Source organism: Miniopterus schreibersii, assembly GCF_964146895.1.
Source record: "Miniopterus schreibersii genome assembly, chromosome: 1".
Lineage (NCBI taxonomy): Eukaryota > Metazoa > Chordata > Mammalia > Chiroptera > Miniopteridae > Miniopterus > Miniopterus schreibersii.
The window spans coordinates 29,966,461-29,982,932 of record NC_138101.1 but is presented as its reverse complement, the minus strand read 5'-3'; the positions used below and the strand labels follow the sequence as shown (position 1 = coordinate 29,982,932).

At 44.4% G+C, this 16,472-nt stretch overlaps 1 protein-coding gene across 1 annotated transcript; it reads right to left on the bottom strand.

Annotated features, from left to right (window-relative positions):
* Positions 1-1,523: 1,523 nt before the first annotated feature.
* SRD5A3 (steroid 5 alpha-reductase 3) lies at positions 1,524-16,449 on the bottom strand. Its single transcript, XM_081134466.1, has 5 exons — positions 16,155-16,449; positions 9,651-9,793; positions 7,048-7,245; positions 3,724-3,858; positions 1,524-2,647 (listed from the first exon to the last, which is right to left on the bottom strand). Exons 1-5 carry the CDS (start codon positions 16,373-16,375, stop codon positions 2,388-2,390), a joined length of 957 nt encoding a protein of 318 aa, XP_080990592.1. The 5' UTR covers positions 16,376-16,449; the 3' UTR covers positions 1,524-2,387.
* Between the last annotated feature and the right edge of the window lie 23 nt (positions 16,450-16,472).

Genomic DNA, 16,472 nt, shown 5'->3' with positions numbered 1-16,472 from the left:
TAAAAAATTTCTACTTGCTCATTTACTATGAGAAGTTCTCTAATATATCAGTCCATTTAGAGCTACATTACTTATCAATGGTCCTTGAGTTTTCAGGTACTTTAGTTATGCAAATGTTTATAGTGTCCTTCAACTATCTATTAAGCCTCATATAAAATATCTGCAAAGGCTGTTTTATCTTTGTGTGAATTCTAGCAATAACCACCCATTGAATTAAAAACGAAATACAGAACAGTCTTGTGGAGACAACCACCCATGCCTGCTGAAAGAAAGTGTTAACAAAGGGGATGAGCTACCACTTGGAGCCCTATCAAGGGCTATTTTCTGCAGCTTTTTATAGTTAACCCAGGGAATGCTGTTATGAGGTAGTTCAGTATCATTTTCCCCTAATTTAATAGTAACGGAGAATGAAATGAGGTTATTTAACTAAGCTCTCGGGAAAATCAAGAGTCTCCATCCCTAAGTGATTTCTGGATTAGTTCTGTGATGAATTTGCCGACTCTCTATGGTACTTTCTCCCTTTAGGCACAGGGGAAATTTTCATGGACACAAAGAGCAGTGCTGACTGTGATCCTGCAAGCGCAGCACCATTCTCAATTATTCTCAGGGCTAAGCTTCATCAAAGACCACGCTACTTTGTTCTGAACCCCTCCGAGGGCATCATAATTTCCTCTTTTATCTTCACATAGAAATGCCATGTTTGGGCAAGAAAGGGAAAAGCAAAGTAAGGGGCATGGAAGAGTGTCAGCAAGGACAGCAGGGGCGGGGCACACTTTCTCAAGTCCCTGATAACGGTTTTTCACAGGGATGCTCATTACTTTAGCTAAAAGTACAATGAAATTCCAGGATGTTGGCCAGATTCCTAGTCTGATCTAGTGTAAAATGGGTGCTACAGCAAAATACATTCCCCCCCCCCAAACAATTTGCTATTAAAAACTATTCATGCCATTTGTGTGGAAATTAAGCCCAAACTATAATATGCTTTACATTTCCAATGTAGAAAGTTTGGTTCCTGAGTCCCGGTCTTGAAGATGGCAAATCTAAATGATAAATGAAATAAATACGTCATTTATTCGAATAGACTGAGCAACTGATTGAAGTGGTATTTGATGGGAGGGAAATGCTGCAGCAGAATTATTTTAAGACTTTAGAACATGCTCTGACATGCACATATTAAAATTTAGAGTAAAAAGAATCTCAGTTTAACAGCTTTGGTTTAGTACTTCAGGGGTGAGGGAGGGGAGGGTATATGTATGTAGACTGTTTGATATGTACCTGATTACTAATTAGGTTCTTTCCTCCATAGTAAGGTATATATATTAGTGCAAAAGTTTAGTACCTAGTAGACTATATAGTATTACATCTACATAAGGAATAAAGTTAACACCTCAGTCAATAAGCCGGTAAATCTTATGGCGTATGAATGAAGTTTTTGCTGCATTGCTCAGGCTGTAGCATCATTTTTCAAGTTTATGTTTTTCTTTATTTCCCTTTGATTTAACCATAGGCATTTTTACATAAGCTATTTTAAGTGTAAACTTTATTCCACAGTAGCTTCAGATTCATTCTATTAATTAAAATGAATGCAGGCAGACATTAATCCAATTTGAATAATTACATATGAATGAGGCTACAGTGCCATCTTAATCCAGAGTGTAAGTCAGTTCTATTCATGGAGCTTCTGACGCATGAATACAAAAATATTTCACTTTCAGACGCTTTCAGTTTTAAGGTACTCCTCGAAAGGGATGTCAAAAAGTATTACATAAAAGAGGTTTCAAACTTCCCCTTGGGTTATGATTTGAGGGAGAGATGAGTGGAAATGACTAGTGATGGTTCCATAACTAGAAACTTTGTGGCAAATGTGAAAGTATAACTTAACTCCAACAAACTCGTTATTCCCTGAATCTTTTGGTGTGAAATTATATAGTTATTTTCAAAAGCTATTCTGCTTTTATTGAAATGCAACAAGCAATTACTGAGCATCTACTATATTGCTTATTATGATATCCAGTTAATTTGTCCCTCACAAAAGCCACAGATGATCTAATCTCTTCCTCTGTGTATGTATGTGTTTGGAGCTATGTGCATATTCTGGGTTACTTTGCTTTGAAGCAGCTTAGAGAAGTCGCATCCAGTTTTTAGCAGGTGGTTGGTTTTACAAAGCATCTCAGAAAGCAGACACAGCACTCCCTGTTCTGCCAGAAGTAGTTCTTTGAAGTTTCATTTTCTTGAGGGGTATCATCTGGCCTATTCAGTGAAGACTTTGGGTATAAATATAGAGAGTTTCTAACAGTTCTGCAGAACCTGCACTTTGGTCTCTAGACGTCCTTGTCCTGAGAATTGGACCTGTCACCTGGTCGGCATTCTTCGTGACTGAGGTTGTCTTAGAACAGAAACGGTAGAAAAGCTTTCCTATGCTTCGGGTAGGACGAAAATTTGCTTTTGTAAAACTTGTGGCTGAAGAAAGCAGACAGGGCCTGGCTAAAGAAGACGTATGTTACCACTAGCCACCAGGTCACGTTATGGAATCCTAAGGTGACAGCCATGGAGATGTAGATCATCAGCTCTGCCAAGTAGTTAGGGGAGGAAACATATTCAAACCAGTCTCCAAAAGGGATTCGGTGGTTGCAGTGAATAACCACTCCTGAAGTGAAAAAAGGAAACTTCCTGAACATCTGAAGCTGTGAAAAGAGAGTTTTACCGTATTACCCCCCAAACCATTTACAAAAACTCTTATTTGGAAAACAGTATGACAGACCTGTGTGTACACCACCATCCTGTCACACTTCCATTGTCAATATACTACATATTTAAAAAACCACATGCTTAGGTTACACTATCAACTGTAAATAAGCACAAGAGGAAAGCCTGTTACACCAGCAATCCTCCAAGCTAGAAATTAAGAGCTCAAACTCCAAAAAGCCAAGAGAGAGCTCCTCTTCTCTTCTGCCTGCAAGTCCTCTGCCAGTGGCCTGTGCAGAGCCCCTCCCTCCCCCCGGGGGCAGGTGGCTGGGGAGAGTGCCTGCATGGCCTTTACCCAAGTTCACATGTCCAAGGGGGGCCAGACTACAGATGTCTCTTTCGGTGGGTGGTGGGGTGGGAGGCCTTGCGCAAGAGTAGAGTATGAAATGCTGCAGCCGGAGTCATGGCAGGACAGGCATGCAGAAAGTTTCTTCCGTTCTTTGACCAAGTATTGGTTGAAAGGAGTGCTGTGCATACTGTACCCACCTCAAGTGAGTATTGTGAACCTCTACGTAAAGCACTCAGAATAGGGCCGGGCACAAAATAAGCACTCAGTAAACACTGAATAATACTATTCTATTTTTAGTATTTCAAAAAGCCTAATAAAAACTGTACCTCTGATAAGTCAACACGAGCTAACCAAGAAGTCAAGTTTTTTGCTCTGGCTGGAATAATACTAATTCAGCATGCTCATACTAGTGCTCACATACTGGTCAGACACATATATGCAGTGTAGGCTCCAAATTGTGGGCACAGAATAGAATCATAAATATCAGAACTAGTAGGGCCAGAGAGATCTTTCAGTATAATGCGCTCATTTTACAGGTGGGAAGATCAAGACCCACAGGTGTCTTACCAAAAATGAGTATTTGATACATTAGTCAACTAATTAGGGCAGGAAGGAAAGGAATGGAAGAACATGGACAACTAACTTCTGAGTGTTAAAATCCACATGCAGTGCCTCGAAAGACAGCTTACCTGCTTTATTTTTCCTGAGATTGCCAAGAATGACGTGGCACTTATACTGATGGACCGATGACCAGATGAACATCATCATTCCGAGGATATGGAACCACCGAGTTTGCATCAAGAGATTTTTCCCTACCACGTAGACTAAAGAACAAAGAATTATCTTATTAGCCAATGCTGCAAATTTTCAGAGGCTCAAGGAGCACAGTCAGCAGAACACAATCATCCACTTACTGTTCCTCACGACTATAAAATTATGCTGATAGAACTTCCCAAGTACAGGAGGAAGAACACCAAAGGAGAATTGCTGCTCAGCCAGAGGCAGCTGCAGTGCCCTTGGCAGAGATTCTCTAATACATTCCGTATGTAATACATTCTCTTGTTCCTCCAAATGCTTTAAGCACAGAGTTCAGCTCTGTGTCCTACTCTTGGGATGTACTCTTGTGTGGTGACACGACTCTGTGCTTCTATTTCTAAATCTGGATATATGCCTTCTTTCTTATATTCTACTGTCAGGAAAACACTTTCTGAAACCTCTCCCTGAGCTACTAACCTAAGCCGTTGTGAGGGAGACCCTGAAGGCAGAATGCTGACTTGATGGGCTCCAGCCAATGAAGAAAACCACTGTAAGTGAAGGCTAAGGGTGGGGCTTCTCAAAAAGAGGAGAAATGTAAACTCCAAGATGAAAAACAAAACAGTATCCCTTTCTAATTAGACAGAACCGAGTCAGAGAGACTTAGTTTTAGGAAAAGAAATACTCAAAGTATTATCTTCCTCTTTCTTTCCCAGCTATCTGAAAGAAGGATGTGGGTCTTACAAGAACTGGCATCAGGAAAGTACGGATGTCCCTATGACCAGCAGAAGCAGTCAGGCTAGTCAGGGACTTGGCTCAAGAAACAAAGCTGTCCATTGACAACAGGAACTAGCTGGCTCTGGAGCCAAGAGGGAGCCCCTACAAAGTTGACTCAGGTAAGAGAAGCAAGGATCACGCTGTTCCATACAGGGACTGGCAGTAGGACTCAGCGATGACAGCTAATGACTAATGAGAGTCCACCAAAGTCTACCTGTGTTAATTTCTTTTCAAAACTTGCTTTGTATAAACAATCTACCTAGAGTCCCTTAACATTTACTAGGCTTAGCCATTTAACTAAAAAGTTATTTTTTATAAGTTAATAAGAAGTGAAATATGAGAAATTCAGCTTTTAATCAAAAGGGCTTTAAGAACAAGTCACTGGAGGATTAGAAGTTGAAGCCAGTGTCTGGGAGTTCACATCTCTACCCAGTCACCTGCTCTAAATGCAGAAAATGAGGGGGAAAAGGTCTTTAAAAGTCAGAATTAGCATGCAGAAACGGGGAAGCAGGTGGAAGGCTCATATTTACTGAGTCTAATCTGTGTAGTATTTTATTATTCATTTATTCACTAGTTACTGAATGGGTGTTGACTGAGCCTGGTGCACTGTTGCAGGCATGAGGCATAAAGCAGTGACTGCATCAGGCAAGATCCCCATCTTCATGAGCTCCCTTTCCAGTGGCAGCTGCCACTAGAACTGAGTAAACAAATCGATAGCCCGATAATTCCAGGCAGAGATGGCACCCTGAAGAAAAGAAACTAGAACAGTGTGGTGGAGAGTGACTGGGGGAGACTCTTTGGACTTGAAGACAAGGAGATGTGAAGATCTGGGTAGTTTACAGATATTCTTTCTTTTCACTTTCACAAGAACACTCTGAAATGAGTATATATCCCTGATTACAGATGAAGGGTCTGAGGCTCAGAGAGGTTGAATAAGCCAGATTCAGACCCAGGCTCTATCTGACCCCAAGCCCATTTCTATCAGACGCTACAGCTGACAATGCCCCATTGTACTCTCTCAATGAACTCCTGGGACCAGCTCTCCCTATATTGTCCCATATGATCACAGATGACCTCTTGAAGGGCAAATAGGTGAAACAAAAGACAGCTTCAGAAAGGAGTGTTGGGAAAGCTCTTTTTGTGGGTGCCACAGCTGCCTTTCCTTCATTAGCTACACAGGAAGGAGGGCAGAAGGTGGGGCCCAGCCAGCAAAGAAAACTCCAGAGGACACACGTAATGTTAATGGGAACCGAGAAACTGAAAGCTGGTGAGTTACCAAAGTGCTTAGGCAAGTTCCTTGGGGTGGAAAACCCATACTGTTCACCAGGAGTGACAGCTCACACCGTGATATCGGGCTGCACATGAGTGCCTCAGCAAAAAGCTCAGGGAGGAAGAATGGACTTAAGTTCAGAGGACTTAGATGGAGAGATGCTAGCTGAGTGGCTGGAGCCAATAAATAATTCATGAATTGAGAAATGTCATCAGTAAGATGTACTTGAAAATCATCTCCCAAGCCATAGAGGCCTTGGGTTGTATTCCTGCAAGAGAGAGGGGCACGCTGATACTGAAAGCAAACCCGAGGAGAAAGCTCACTCACTGAGGACTGAAAATATCTAGATCTTGGTCTCGGTTTATGAGGATAAATGTATGAAGCCTTGGACTGAGAGACGACAGTCTCGCAAGATCTGCTCTATAGTGTCTGGGCTGCAAGGTCAAGTTAACTTTGGCACTAAAAATTCATTTTAATCACCCCAAATAACTTGATTCTTTATAGCAAGCATATATTGTTTTTACAAAAATGGTGGTCATACATGTTAGATAGTCACTGTCCCCCTTCAATCCCCCCTTCATTTCCTCCTCATAAACAAAAGTCATGATCTTGGTTCCCTCTTCCCGGTTAGTGAGAGCTCAGAAATGTTAAGACACAATTCTGACTTACCACAGTACTCTTCTGTCCCCTCCCCTTGGCAACCTCGCTTACAGATAAGCTTTGTGTAATGGAACAATTATAAGACCTAAACGGCACCAAATGGCTCCCTCCTCCCTCTTCAGATCACAGCTATTCACCCGGAGTCAGGCCACCCGCTCCTCCTCTGGTTTCCTACGATTAAGTCCTGCACCACACTTCCCCTTCCCCAGCCTCACCCCTCCCCTTCCACATACACAGGATGACCGAGGCTCCGGTGAAGCAGCTGTCCTCGCTGACCTTTGAGCTTGGGTGGCCCCTGCTTCCTGTTCATCTCTGGACCATATTCCCTCTCTCTCTCCAGACTTATCCACGTGAGTTCACTGCCTTCACTCCCACTGAGGGAAAGCTCACCTCCCAGTTCATCGTTAAACCGACCCTCCCGAATACCTTGCACTTTACCGAAGACATTACAAATTGGGCAGGTCTCCTGCTCTCAAACTTCCATAGTGCTTGGTGCCTGAGGAGTACCTCATGCCCCCAGCAACTCAGGGCACAGTCCCCAGGGACCACTCACCATTGCTGCCGTCCATCGGCACCTGGGCTAGCACAGTTAGGCCGAGGAGGACATAGTAGACCAGTCCAAAGCAGTACTGCACGGTGTGAATGGCGGCATCGGAAAAGACGCTCACGTAGAGGCACTCGAAGAGCCTCCGCCAGCTGTGGAGCCACACAGATGCTAGGACTAAGAAAGCCGACAGCGCCAGCTCACCCCCTACAATTCAGAAAGCAACACCTTCAGCATTTTTCCTTTGGGAATAATCCGTTACGTTTTTCCTACTGTTACACATAGTTTTAAACAAAACTAGAGAGAGGAAGGGGCTCTAAAAACCATCCAGTCTAACACCTTTCTTTTTTTCAGCAGTAGGGAAGTGGGCCAAGTGAAGTGAAACCATGTGGCCCAAGGTTACACAGTAAGCTGGTGATAGAGCTGGGACAAACTCAGGTCTCTTGACTCTGCTTTGCCCTGTGAGAGCCTTCCAGATGGGGTGGACCTCACTGTGCAGGGCTGTCTGTGCACTCAGAAACCAGGGTCTGTGGGTCTCTGGTCCCTGGCACTAATAATAATGAAGATGGTCAGGAAGAGTTCCTGGGTGACCTCTGAGCAACCCCACCTGGTGGGATCCCTGGGGTTGGGGGGAGAGAAGAGACACAGGTACCCAAAGAGGCTGAAGGGGGACAGGAACTGAGACAGGGAGAATTATGCATTCCTTTTCATATTAAAAAAAAAAAATATACTTTTAGGGGTCTGTGATCCCTGAGACCTATATTCCTACCAGCCTCTCATCCCTCTATCCCAAAAGAAGTCAGAAGAAATAATGGTTTTTAAAATGATATAAAACCTAGATTTTTTTCTTAAGTGAATATCACACCCTGCCCCTCCCAAGGATACAGTAAGAATACAATTTAATGAGTTGTTATAAACTAAACCAACGCATCCCACCCATATAACCAGTACCAGGATCCAGAAACAGAACATGACCAGCACCCCTTGTGTTCCCTTCTAGGTACTGCCCCTCCTGCCTCCCTCCCAAAGGTAACTCATGTCCTCACTTCTATCAGCTTAGATTAGCTTTGCCTGTTTTGTATTTTAAATATAGTAAAATCTAGTTTAAACTCTTTAGGAATAGGTTAAAACAAATGAATAAAATTCCTAACAACCAACCCTCCAAATACCAGACCCCAGCCATCCCCATAAAAACAAATGAAGAGATGAAAGATTCAAGTACCATATGATTCCACTTACATGTGGGATCTGAAGAAGAAAATACTTGGACAAAACTGAAACAGACTCACAGACACAGAGAACAGACTGGTGGGTGCGAGAGGGGAGGGGCCTTGGGGGACTGGGTGAAAAAGGTGAAAGGACTAAGAAGCACAGATTGGCCCTGGCTGATGTGGCAGCTGGTTGGGCATCGTCCGTGCACTGAAAGGTTGCTGGTTTGATTCCCAGTCAGGGCACATGCCAGGGTCGTGGGCTTGATCCCCAGTAGGGGGCGTGCAGGAGGCAGCCGATCGATGCTTCTCTCTCTCTCTCCATCTCCCTTCCTCTCTCTCTAAAAGTCAAATTTTTAAAAGTACCAATTAGTAGTTACAGAATAGTCACAGGGATGTAAAGTACAGCACAGGGAATATAGTCAATAATAATATAATAACTATGTACCGTGTCAGGTGGGTACTGGAAGTATCGGGAGGAATCACTTTGTAAAGTATATGATTGTCTAACTACTATGCTGTACACCTAAAACTAATACAAAATCATACTGAATGTAAACTGTAATTAAAAATAAAATTTAAAGTGCTTTAAAGAAATTATCAGAAAAGCAAAACAAAACAAGTGAAGAAATGAAGTTTGAATGCGTGAAGTGGGATTCCGTGAGGTATCCTTCCCTCCCATAGGATCTGCATATGTTTTCCCTTCTGACTGTCATCCTCTGGTTGCACAGAGAAGGACTGTTCCCAGGGAGCCAGTGGTTTGGCTGCTGGTACAGAGATAGCACCAGAATAGTTTGTTTCTAATTCTGCCCCTCACCCGCTGCCTGGCACTAACTGAGGCCGCTTTGTTTTCACCTTCAATTCCTTATTTTAAAATTGTTCTTTATCTGGGGCAAATTTAATGTCTGTTTTGTAACCATCTGGTCAATGACTGTTTGCAGTCAACTGTATCATGAAATCAAAGCCTTATGGCATGACATTTTTAACCAGTGATCAACAAGTAATTTTCCATCACATTTCTGGAGTTCTGAGACATGATTTTGGTTGGACTGTATGAATGATAAATGTTTCAAGGCAAACATGAAGGAATCCTAAAAGCTTTTCCCCTAAGTCTCAAGACTTCTGTATAAATTTATCAACAGTATGAAAAATATCAGAGAGAGAACAGCCAGTCCTGTCCACGGCCCAGCACTTGCTGGGAAGTAGGGCCGAAGAGCTAACTCTCAGCTCTGCCAAGATCTCAATGGAGGACTTGGGGGAACCCCCTCGGGGAGATGGCTACGAACCACACAGAACTCTTTTTGCTCTCACCCGCTGAGGAGGAGCCTGACAGTAGCTACGAAATACCAAGAACAGCTTCCTGCCGGCAGGAAAGGCAGGAACAGGACGCAATGGTGTGATTACCTCGGAACTGAGTGGCCCCAAGAATTCGGAGTAAAGTGTACAGCCAGTTTGGAAAAGGCACTCCCAGGAACAGAGATTGAGTAAGGCACCAAAGCAGGAAGCCATTCCACAGCACTGAGATGATGTAGAAGTGAGAGAAGTACCTGCAGAGAGAGCAAGTCAGGCAGTCAGGACAGAGCCTCCTTCTCATGCAGGAACACTGTGCTTTAGTGCCCGCCCCTTTCCCCGTCCCCGAAGTCTACTCTTTTTCATAGAACCTGAATCCTACAGGTGTTCAGATTTCAAAAACTTCCTTTCAAATGATGGGACTGGTTAACTCATAGGAAAAAGAGGCCTCTCGAGGTTAACAAGAATACGACTGACCCTGTGAAACTTAGACTGAGGTTCAGTTAGCAATCTCTTTTATCTCTGGGTAAGTGGATTGGGCTCAAGTTCCAAAATAGGGGGGTCCCAGGTCCTGGCAGAGAGATCCTCGGGTGTGCTAACAAAAGCCAAATCTGTGAAAGATTTCTAAATAACGAGCAGTACTGCTGCAATAGCCATACAACTGTTACACAAGATTTGCACAATTGCGGGTGCTCAGGGCTATAAGAAACCTTAGAGGTCTTCTGATTCAGTGTTTTTCTAAATTGTGTTGACCTAAATTACTTAGATGACAAATACTAACTCATAAAACTAGGTATCAACTCCTGCCTGTGACAGCTCTCATACAACTACACCACCTATTTTGCAGTCAACAGTTACAAATGAAATACAAATAAAACCACAAAACCCATCAAAATTGCAATTAACAATTTGGTGTGTAAGATGATGTTGGTTTGCTGAAACAAAATCACCTAAAATGGCACAAGTGCCTAACACAGGCTCTTTCAAGATCCACTTACTATATTTCTCTATTCAAACCAATTCAGAATCATTGACTTTGCAAGGTGCCTGGAGGTCATTTGGCCTTCCCTGGTCTTCAGTGAATCATGTACATAGTAAGCCCCCCTCCCTCTTGTCTCATTAGACTGTGACAAAGTAAGACTACCTGGAGTCAGGAAGATTAAATATAAACTCAGGGACTCCTCTTCCAGATGATCCAGAATATTCTTGTATCAGAACTCACAGCGCCCCCAGACCATGCCCACAACCCAGTCTGACTAGCACTGATCTAATCTGATCATTCCACAGTAACCCACTTAATTCTCCCAACTACTGTTACAGAGCCTATCACTGGATCTGCCCTCTCTGAGCCATCCCATTCCTAATTCTGATCTTCTCCAGGCTCAAGAGCTTAGTTTCTTTAAAAGTTCATGCATCAGTGTTAATTCCACAACCCCCTCCACCCCCCAAGCCTCTGGCCTTTGGTTGCCTTCCAGTGTTTTCCTTAAGACACACTTCCTAGGCCTGGCTGGGTAGCTCAGTTGGTTAGAGCATTGTCCTGATACATCAAGGTTGCAGGTTCAATCTCTGGTCAGGGCACACACAAGAAGCAACCAATGAATGCATAAATAAGTGGGACAAATCGATGTTTATCTCCCTTCCTCTTTCTCTCTAAAAATCAATTTAAAAAAATAAAAAAAGACACACTTCCTAGAAGTGGGCCCAGATCTGGTCTGAGTGACAGAAGCAGAGCTCTGTAGGCTTCCACAGAAGGGGAGGGGCCTGCTCCCAAAGAGCAGCTTCTTGACCAGCCCTTTTACCTACTTCATTTTTTCACAAATATTTCCTGAGCACTTAAATCATGCCAGGCACCATTGCTGGAGGTGGGGACCCAGCAGGGAGCCATCAGACCAGGCCCCTGCCTCAGTGAAGTTTATCTTTCAGTGGTAAGTCCACAAATGAACCTGTGGACGTACAGGTAATGCTGGGTGAGGGGCAGAAAGGGTGCAGAGGGGAGGTCATTCTGGTCAGGTGGCCAAGGATGGCCTCTCTCAAAGTGACATTTGGCTAGAATGAGTAACCCTTGTGAATTAGAGGGGGAAGAACTTTCTAGGCAGAGGAAATGACAAGCACGAAGGTCCTGAGGAGCAATGAAGGACACCTACGTGGAGAGGGCTAGACGGTGAGGGGGAGGGCTCACAGGCCACAGGGTCTTGCAAGGACAGTGACTTTTGTTAAGTGTGAAGGGGAGCCATTTGAGTAGAGTGACCTGAGTAATAATTTATGCCTTAAGAATCCCTCTGGCTGATAGAAAAGTTCTGGAAACTGGTAATGGTGATGGTTGCACAGAAATGTGGATGTATTTAAAGCCACTGGCGATACACCCAAAAAGGGTTAAAATGGTAAATGTTATGTACATTTTACCACAATAAGAAAAAAGAGCACTCCTCATTCATTTCACTTTTCAAGTTAAAAAAAAAAAAAAAAATCCCTCTGGTAACTAGATAGAGAACAGTCTAGTTAAGATTATTTCATCTTCACAACAATCCTGCAAAGTTTACGTGGCAGATGAGAAACCTAAGGCTCAGGGAGGTTAAGTTACTTACCCTTCACAGTGAGTGGCGGCGTTTGCTCAGACTCAGCCCTGATGACTGAAGTTAGAATCACACTGCTGCGCTACTATTTGTGCAACTCAGACTGGCCTGAACCTACTTTCCTGGGCTACATTACACTTACCAACTCCTACCTAGACTAAAGCCAACATCACTCAAGTATGCCTGGTATAAGCTGCTAAGCCACATCTCGCTGTTCCCTACTTATGCCACCATGTTTTTGACTCACAGGAAGACTTTTTCTTATTCCTGCATTTTGTACATTCTATTTCTTGTTAGGCTTGCCTGATTTCCCTCTAGAGGAAACACGTTCTACCCTTTATAAGGTTACATCTCTTGCTATTTTAAAAGACCCAGCTCTGGCCTCAAAAGGCAGATCTAAAAACTCCACTTCCTTCTGACATCCTTGCTCTTTTTCCTCCCTTGGCACTTCGCTTAGTTGAAGCACTGTCTTCCTAGCCCTTGGGAACCTGGATAAGATGATCTTTATGGTAACCCAGGGCTTAGCACTGAGCAAGCACTCCTTTGATTTAGCACACATTTTAGTGCTTGTTATAAGCCAGGGACTGCTCCAGGCTCTGGGGATACAGCGACGAACACAACAGACAATTCCTGCCTTCATGGACCTTACACGCACACACAAAGTAAATTTTATAGTATGTCAGTAGGCGGTAATTGTTACTGAACATACTAAAGCCAGGAAGAGGAGGAGGAATGCTCGGATGAAAGAATTAAAACAGGGTAAATAGGGCACACCTCATTGAAAAGGTATCTCAGCAGAATTATAGGAAGTGAGCGCATAAGCCATGTGGCTATTTGGAGGGAAAGCTTTCCAGTCAGAGCAAACAGGCAGTGCAAAGGCCCTGCGGTAGGAGAGAGGATTAGCAGAGAGGCCCCTAAAACTGAACTGGATTACAAAGGAAACCAACTGTATTGAAATACAGGTAACACAACTACTAAAAAACAAATTTGTAATATAGTAATACACGTGCTCCTTTTAAAAAATTTTTAAATTGATTTTGGAGAGAGAGGGAGAGGGAGAGAGAAATATCAATTGGCTGCCTCCTGCACGCAACCCACTGGGGATTGAGCTGGAAACCTGGGCATGTGCCCTGACCAGGAACAAAACTGGAGACCTCTTGGTGCATGGGACAATGCTCAATCACTGAGCCACACAGGCTGGGCAATATATGTGTTTCTTAATTAATGTATCAAATAATAAGATCTAGTGGAGGATAAACCACAGTATTCTTATAGTGATAAAAATAATGTTTTGAAGTCTTCAATATTTTTAATGTAATACAAAAAACTCACAAAATTGCAGGTAGTGCTAATTTTACTGTGGTTTGCTTGTTATACTCATCATTAATAACTGCTGAATTTCAGCTAGAGGTTTGTGAAATAAAGATGTAATTTTTGTCCAATCCAAGTTTGCCCTGAATGCTATCTGGGAACCTCTTGGACCTCTGGTTAGAAATCCTGGACCCCAATGGGGAAAGTCTGGACAGCTCTCTGCTTCTAGAGTTCAATTCAATAACAATGATTCCGTAACATTTTAAAATTTTAGAAACAGGAATGCTTCCATATACACTATGCAGGTCTAGACCATTGTGACTCATGTTTGAGGTTACATATTCATTCAAGCTTTCTGGGATATTAAAATTCTAGGAACCAAAAAGAAAACCAAAAAAGAGACCATCACCTTAATTTTTAAAAAAATCTAGCAGGGGCAATGGGATCACACATGCATTCTATGAACTGATTTAAGATTTTATTCTTGCCTCCTCCTGGAAAAAAACAAACAAAATTACCTAAGCACTGTTTTTAGGTGCAGGAACCAGATTTACAGCTGCCTATTTCTAAGTGTAAAATTATAGGTTTATTTTAATTTTTATGAGTACTACTGAATTCTGCACAAGGAAAATATTTAAATATAATATCTAGACATTTTTGCCTTTCATGATTGGCCTCAATTTGCTGTTCCTTCTGAAAGAAATATTTGTTTAAATTTGGAGAAAAGGCAAAACAAAACACCATGGGAGGTTCCACTCTAGAATCTGGAAGAAAAAGGCATAAATTATTTTATAATAAATGGAAATGACAAGCCCAAAGAGTACCGACTGTTGTAGTAATAAATGAGGGAAAGGTACACGCCTGTTTCCTGGCTGTCAAATAACACCTGGGGCATGGGAGCCAGAGAAACAGGCAAGTGCAGGGAATGACTTGAAATGTGTCCTTTAATCCAGGAGCATTAGTACCTCTTTCAAAATTCAGACAATTAACTGTTAGAATTCACACTCTCTAAGAAACAATTTCTCCCTTCACTTTATAACATTAAAAATGACAATCTAGAAATGCCTGTTATAAAGTAGAAAAGGGCACAGTACAATCAAACTGATAAAAGGGAGAATGACAGGTAATTTTCACTTAAAAAGAGTCTAAGAACTAGGAGGTTTGGCTCTCCCTCCAGGCAGCATGCCCAGGCCTTCCCCTTCCCCCGCCCCTTCCCCTCAGGCAATCACCTTTTACCGTCCTCACTTCTAAGCTCCAAAGGCCCTTCCTTTGCCTCCATCGCTTGTTTCCTAAGCCCATTACTTCTCCCTGTGTGATTTTCTAAATAAATATTTAAAAAAAGAAAAAACTAGGAGGGCTGACCAACTTGTCTTGAACAGTTTTCCCCAGGGCCCCACTCCCTTTACCTTTCCTCAGGACCAGTTCTCCCTGGTGGGTGCAACACCTACTGAGCTCTTCCCCAGCACTCAAGCAGGGGGCTGGCCGGCGGGCGCGGCTCAGCGGCTGAGCATCGGCCTAGGATCCAGGAGATCGGGTTCGATTCCTGGTCAGGGCACATGCCCGCGGTGGCGCTGGATCCCCAGTCGGGGTGTGCAGGAGGCAGCCGATCAATGACCCTCTCATCACTGATGTTTCTCTCTCTCCCTCCTCCTTCCTCTCTCTGAAATCAATAAAGATATATTTTTTTAAAAAGGAGTGGACTTATCCACGTTTCAGAATCCAAATTACTCGTCTGCGGACCTGGAGCACTGCCTAGGAGGTGATTAAGCGATAATACATTGGAAACCACATCACATTCCTCCAGATTCCTTCCTAAATGCCAATTTAAGACATCTTAAAAATAAAAATTTTTTAAAAAGGCCTATGCATGAGATCTTGCTTCTTCTGTCAATGTCATTGGTTTGGCTCAAATAAACTCTTACAAATTAAAAAAAAAATTTTAAAGCCACTGCTATATCCCTAACATCTAGAAATGTTTGGCTGACTCTTACCGGCTATGTTCTTAATGCAAAGTAAAAAACAAAAAACCAAGCTGTAACAACTCTTAAAATTTTGAAAGAATTCTCACTAAGCCCTTACGATTTAATCTTTCACTGATTTTGGTTATGAAATCTGTTAGAAGTCAAATGGGGCTTCGGTTTCAGGCTTGCCTAACCTGCGCCGTCACGGGCAGTTTTCTCCAGGGGCACCTGCCCAGGTGCGGGGTAGGAGGGTCAGTGCAGCCGAGGGTGGCGCGAAGCGTGGGGACCAGCATCCAGCCCTTCGTGCGGACAGCGAGGGTCGAGGGGATGGGAAGACACATAAGGGGCACCCAGGCGCAAAGGGCGGTCCTCCCTTCATTTCTAGTGTGTTCTGGCGACCTCAAGTTAGACTAGGGGCGCCTGGAGTGCAGAGGAGGGGAAAGGGGAGAAACTGGAGACAAAGGAGCCTTTGATTTGCCTCGTGGTGGCCAGGCCTACATTCAGAAGCGTTGCCATTTCCCCGGGGGGAAGAACTCCGAGCGGTCACTAGTTGACGCTTCTGCGCCCCGGACGGTGCGCGCGGCTCAGCTCCTCGGTGGCCGCGGGCACTCGGGACATTCCGCCCCAGGGCCACGAAGCGGGCGCGCGCAGCGACAGAGACCTGGGCGAGGCAGCGCGGTCGGAGAGCCCGCGCCCGCCCTGCCGGCTGCTCGAGCCGGGCCCCCGGGCCCTCCGCGCCCAGGCAGCCGGGACTCAGGCCGGGGCGCAGTTACCTCTTGGGGACATCAAAGCTCCGGCAGACAGCCGGGCGTGGAGGTGCCCCACGCTTGGTCTTCCCGTAGCGGACCAGGTCCTGGAAGACCGCGCAGCTGGGGAGCAGGCCCGGCGGCGCGAGCTGCAGCAGCAGCGTCAGCAGGAAAGCGGCGGCCAGCGTGAGCCACACGACGCGCAGGGGGTTCAGCAGCCAGAGCGCCGCCCCAATCCAGGGAGCCATGGCCGGCACGCGCGCTCCCGCGCACGGGGCCCGCGCCGCCTGCGGGCGCACAGCCGCCCCCGCGCCGGCGCCGCAGCCTCGGGCGGGCGGGGCTTCG

What these genes read in the sequence shown, in the direction of transcription:
- SRD5A3 (XM_081134466.1), bottom strand. Translation starts at nt 16,375, where the DNA reads ATGGCTCCCTGGATTGGGGCGGCGCTCTGGCTGCTGAACCCCCTGCGC. An exon ending in TGGGGCCACTCAGTTCCGAG is followed by an intron (nt 7,246 to 9,650) that starts GTAATCACACCA and finishes TCTGAATTGTAG; the next exon opens with GGGGTGAGCTGGCGCTGTCG. An exon ending in TCTCAGGAAAAATAAAGCAG is followed by an intron (nt 2,648 to 3,723) that starts GTAAGCTGTCTT and finishes TTTTCACTTCAG; the next exon opens with GAGTGGTTATTCACTGCAAC.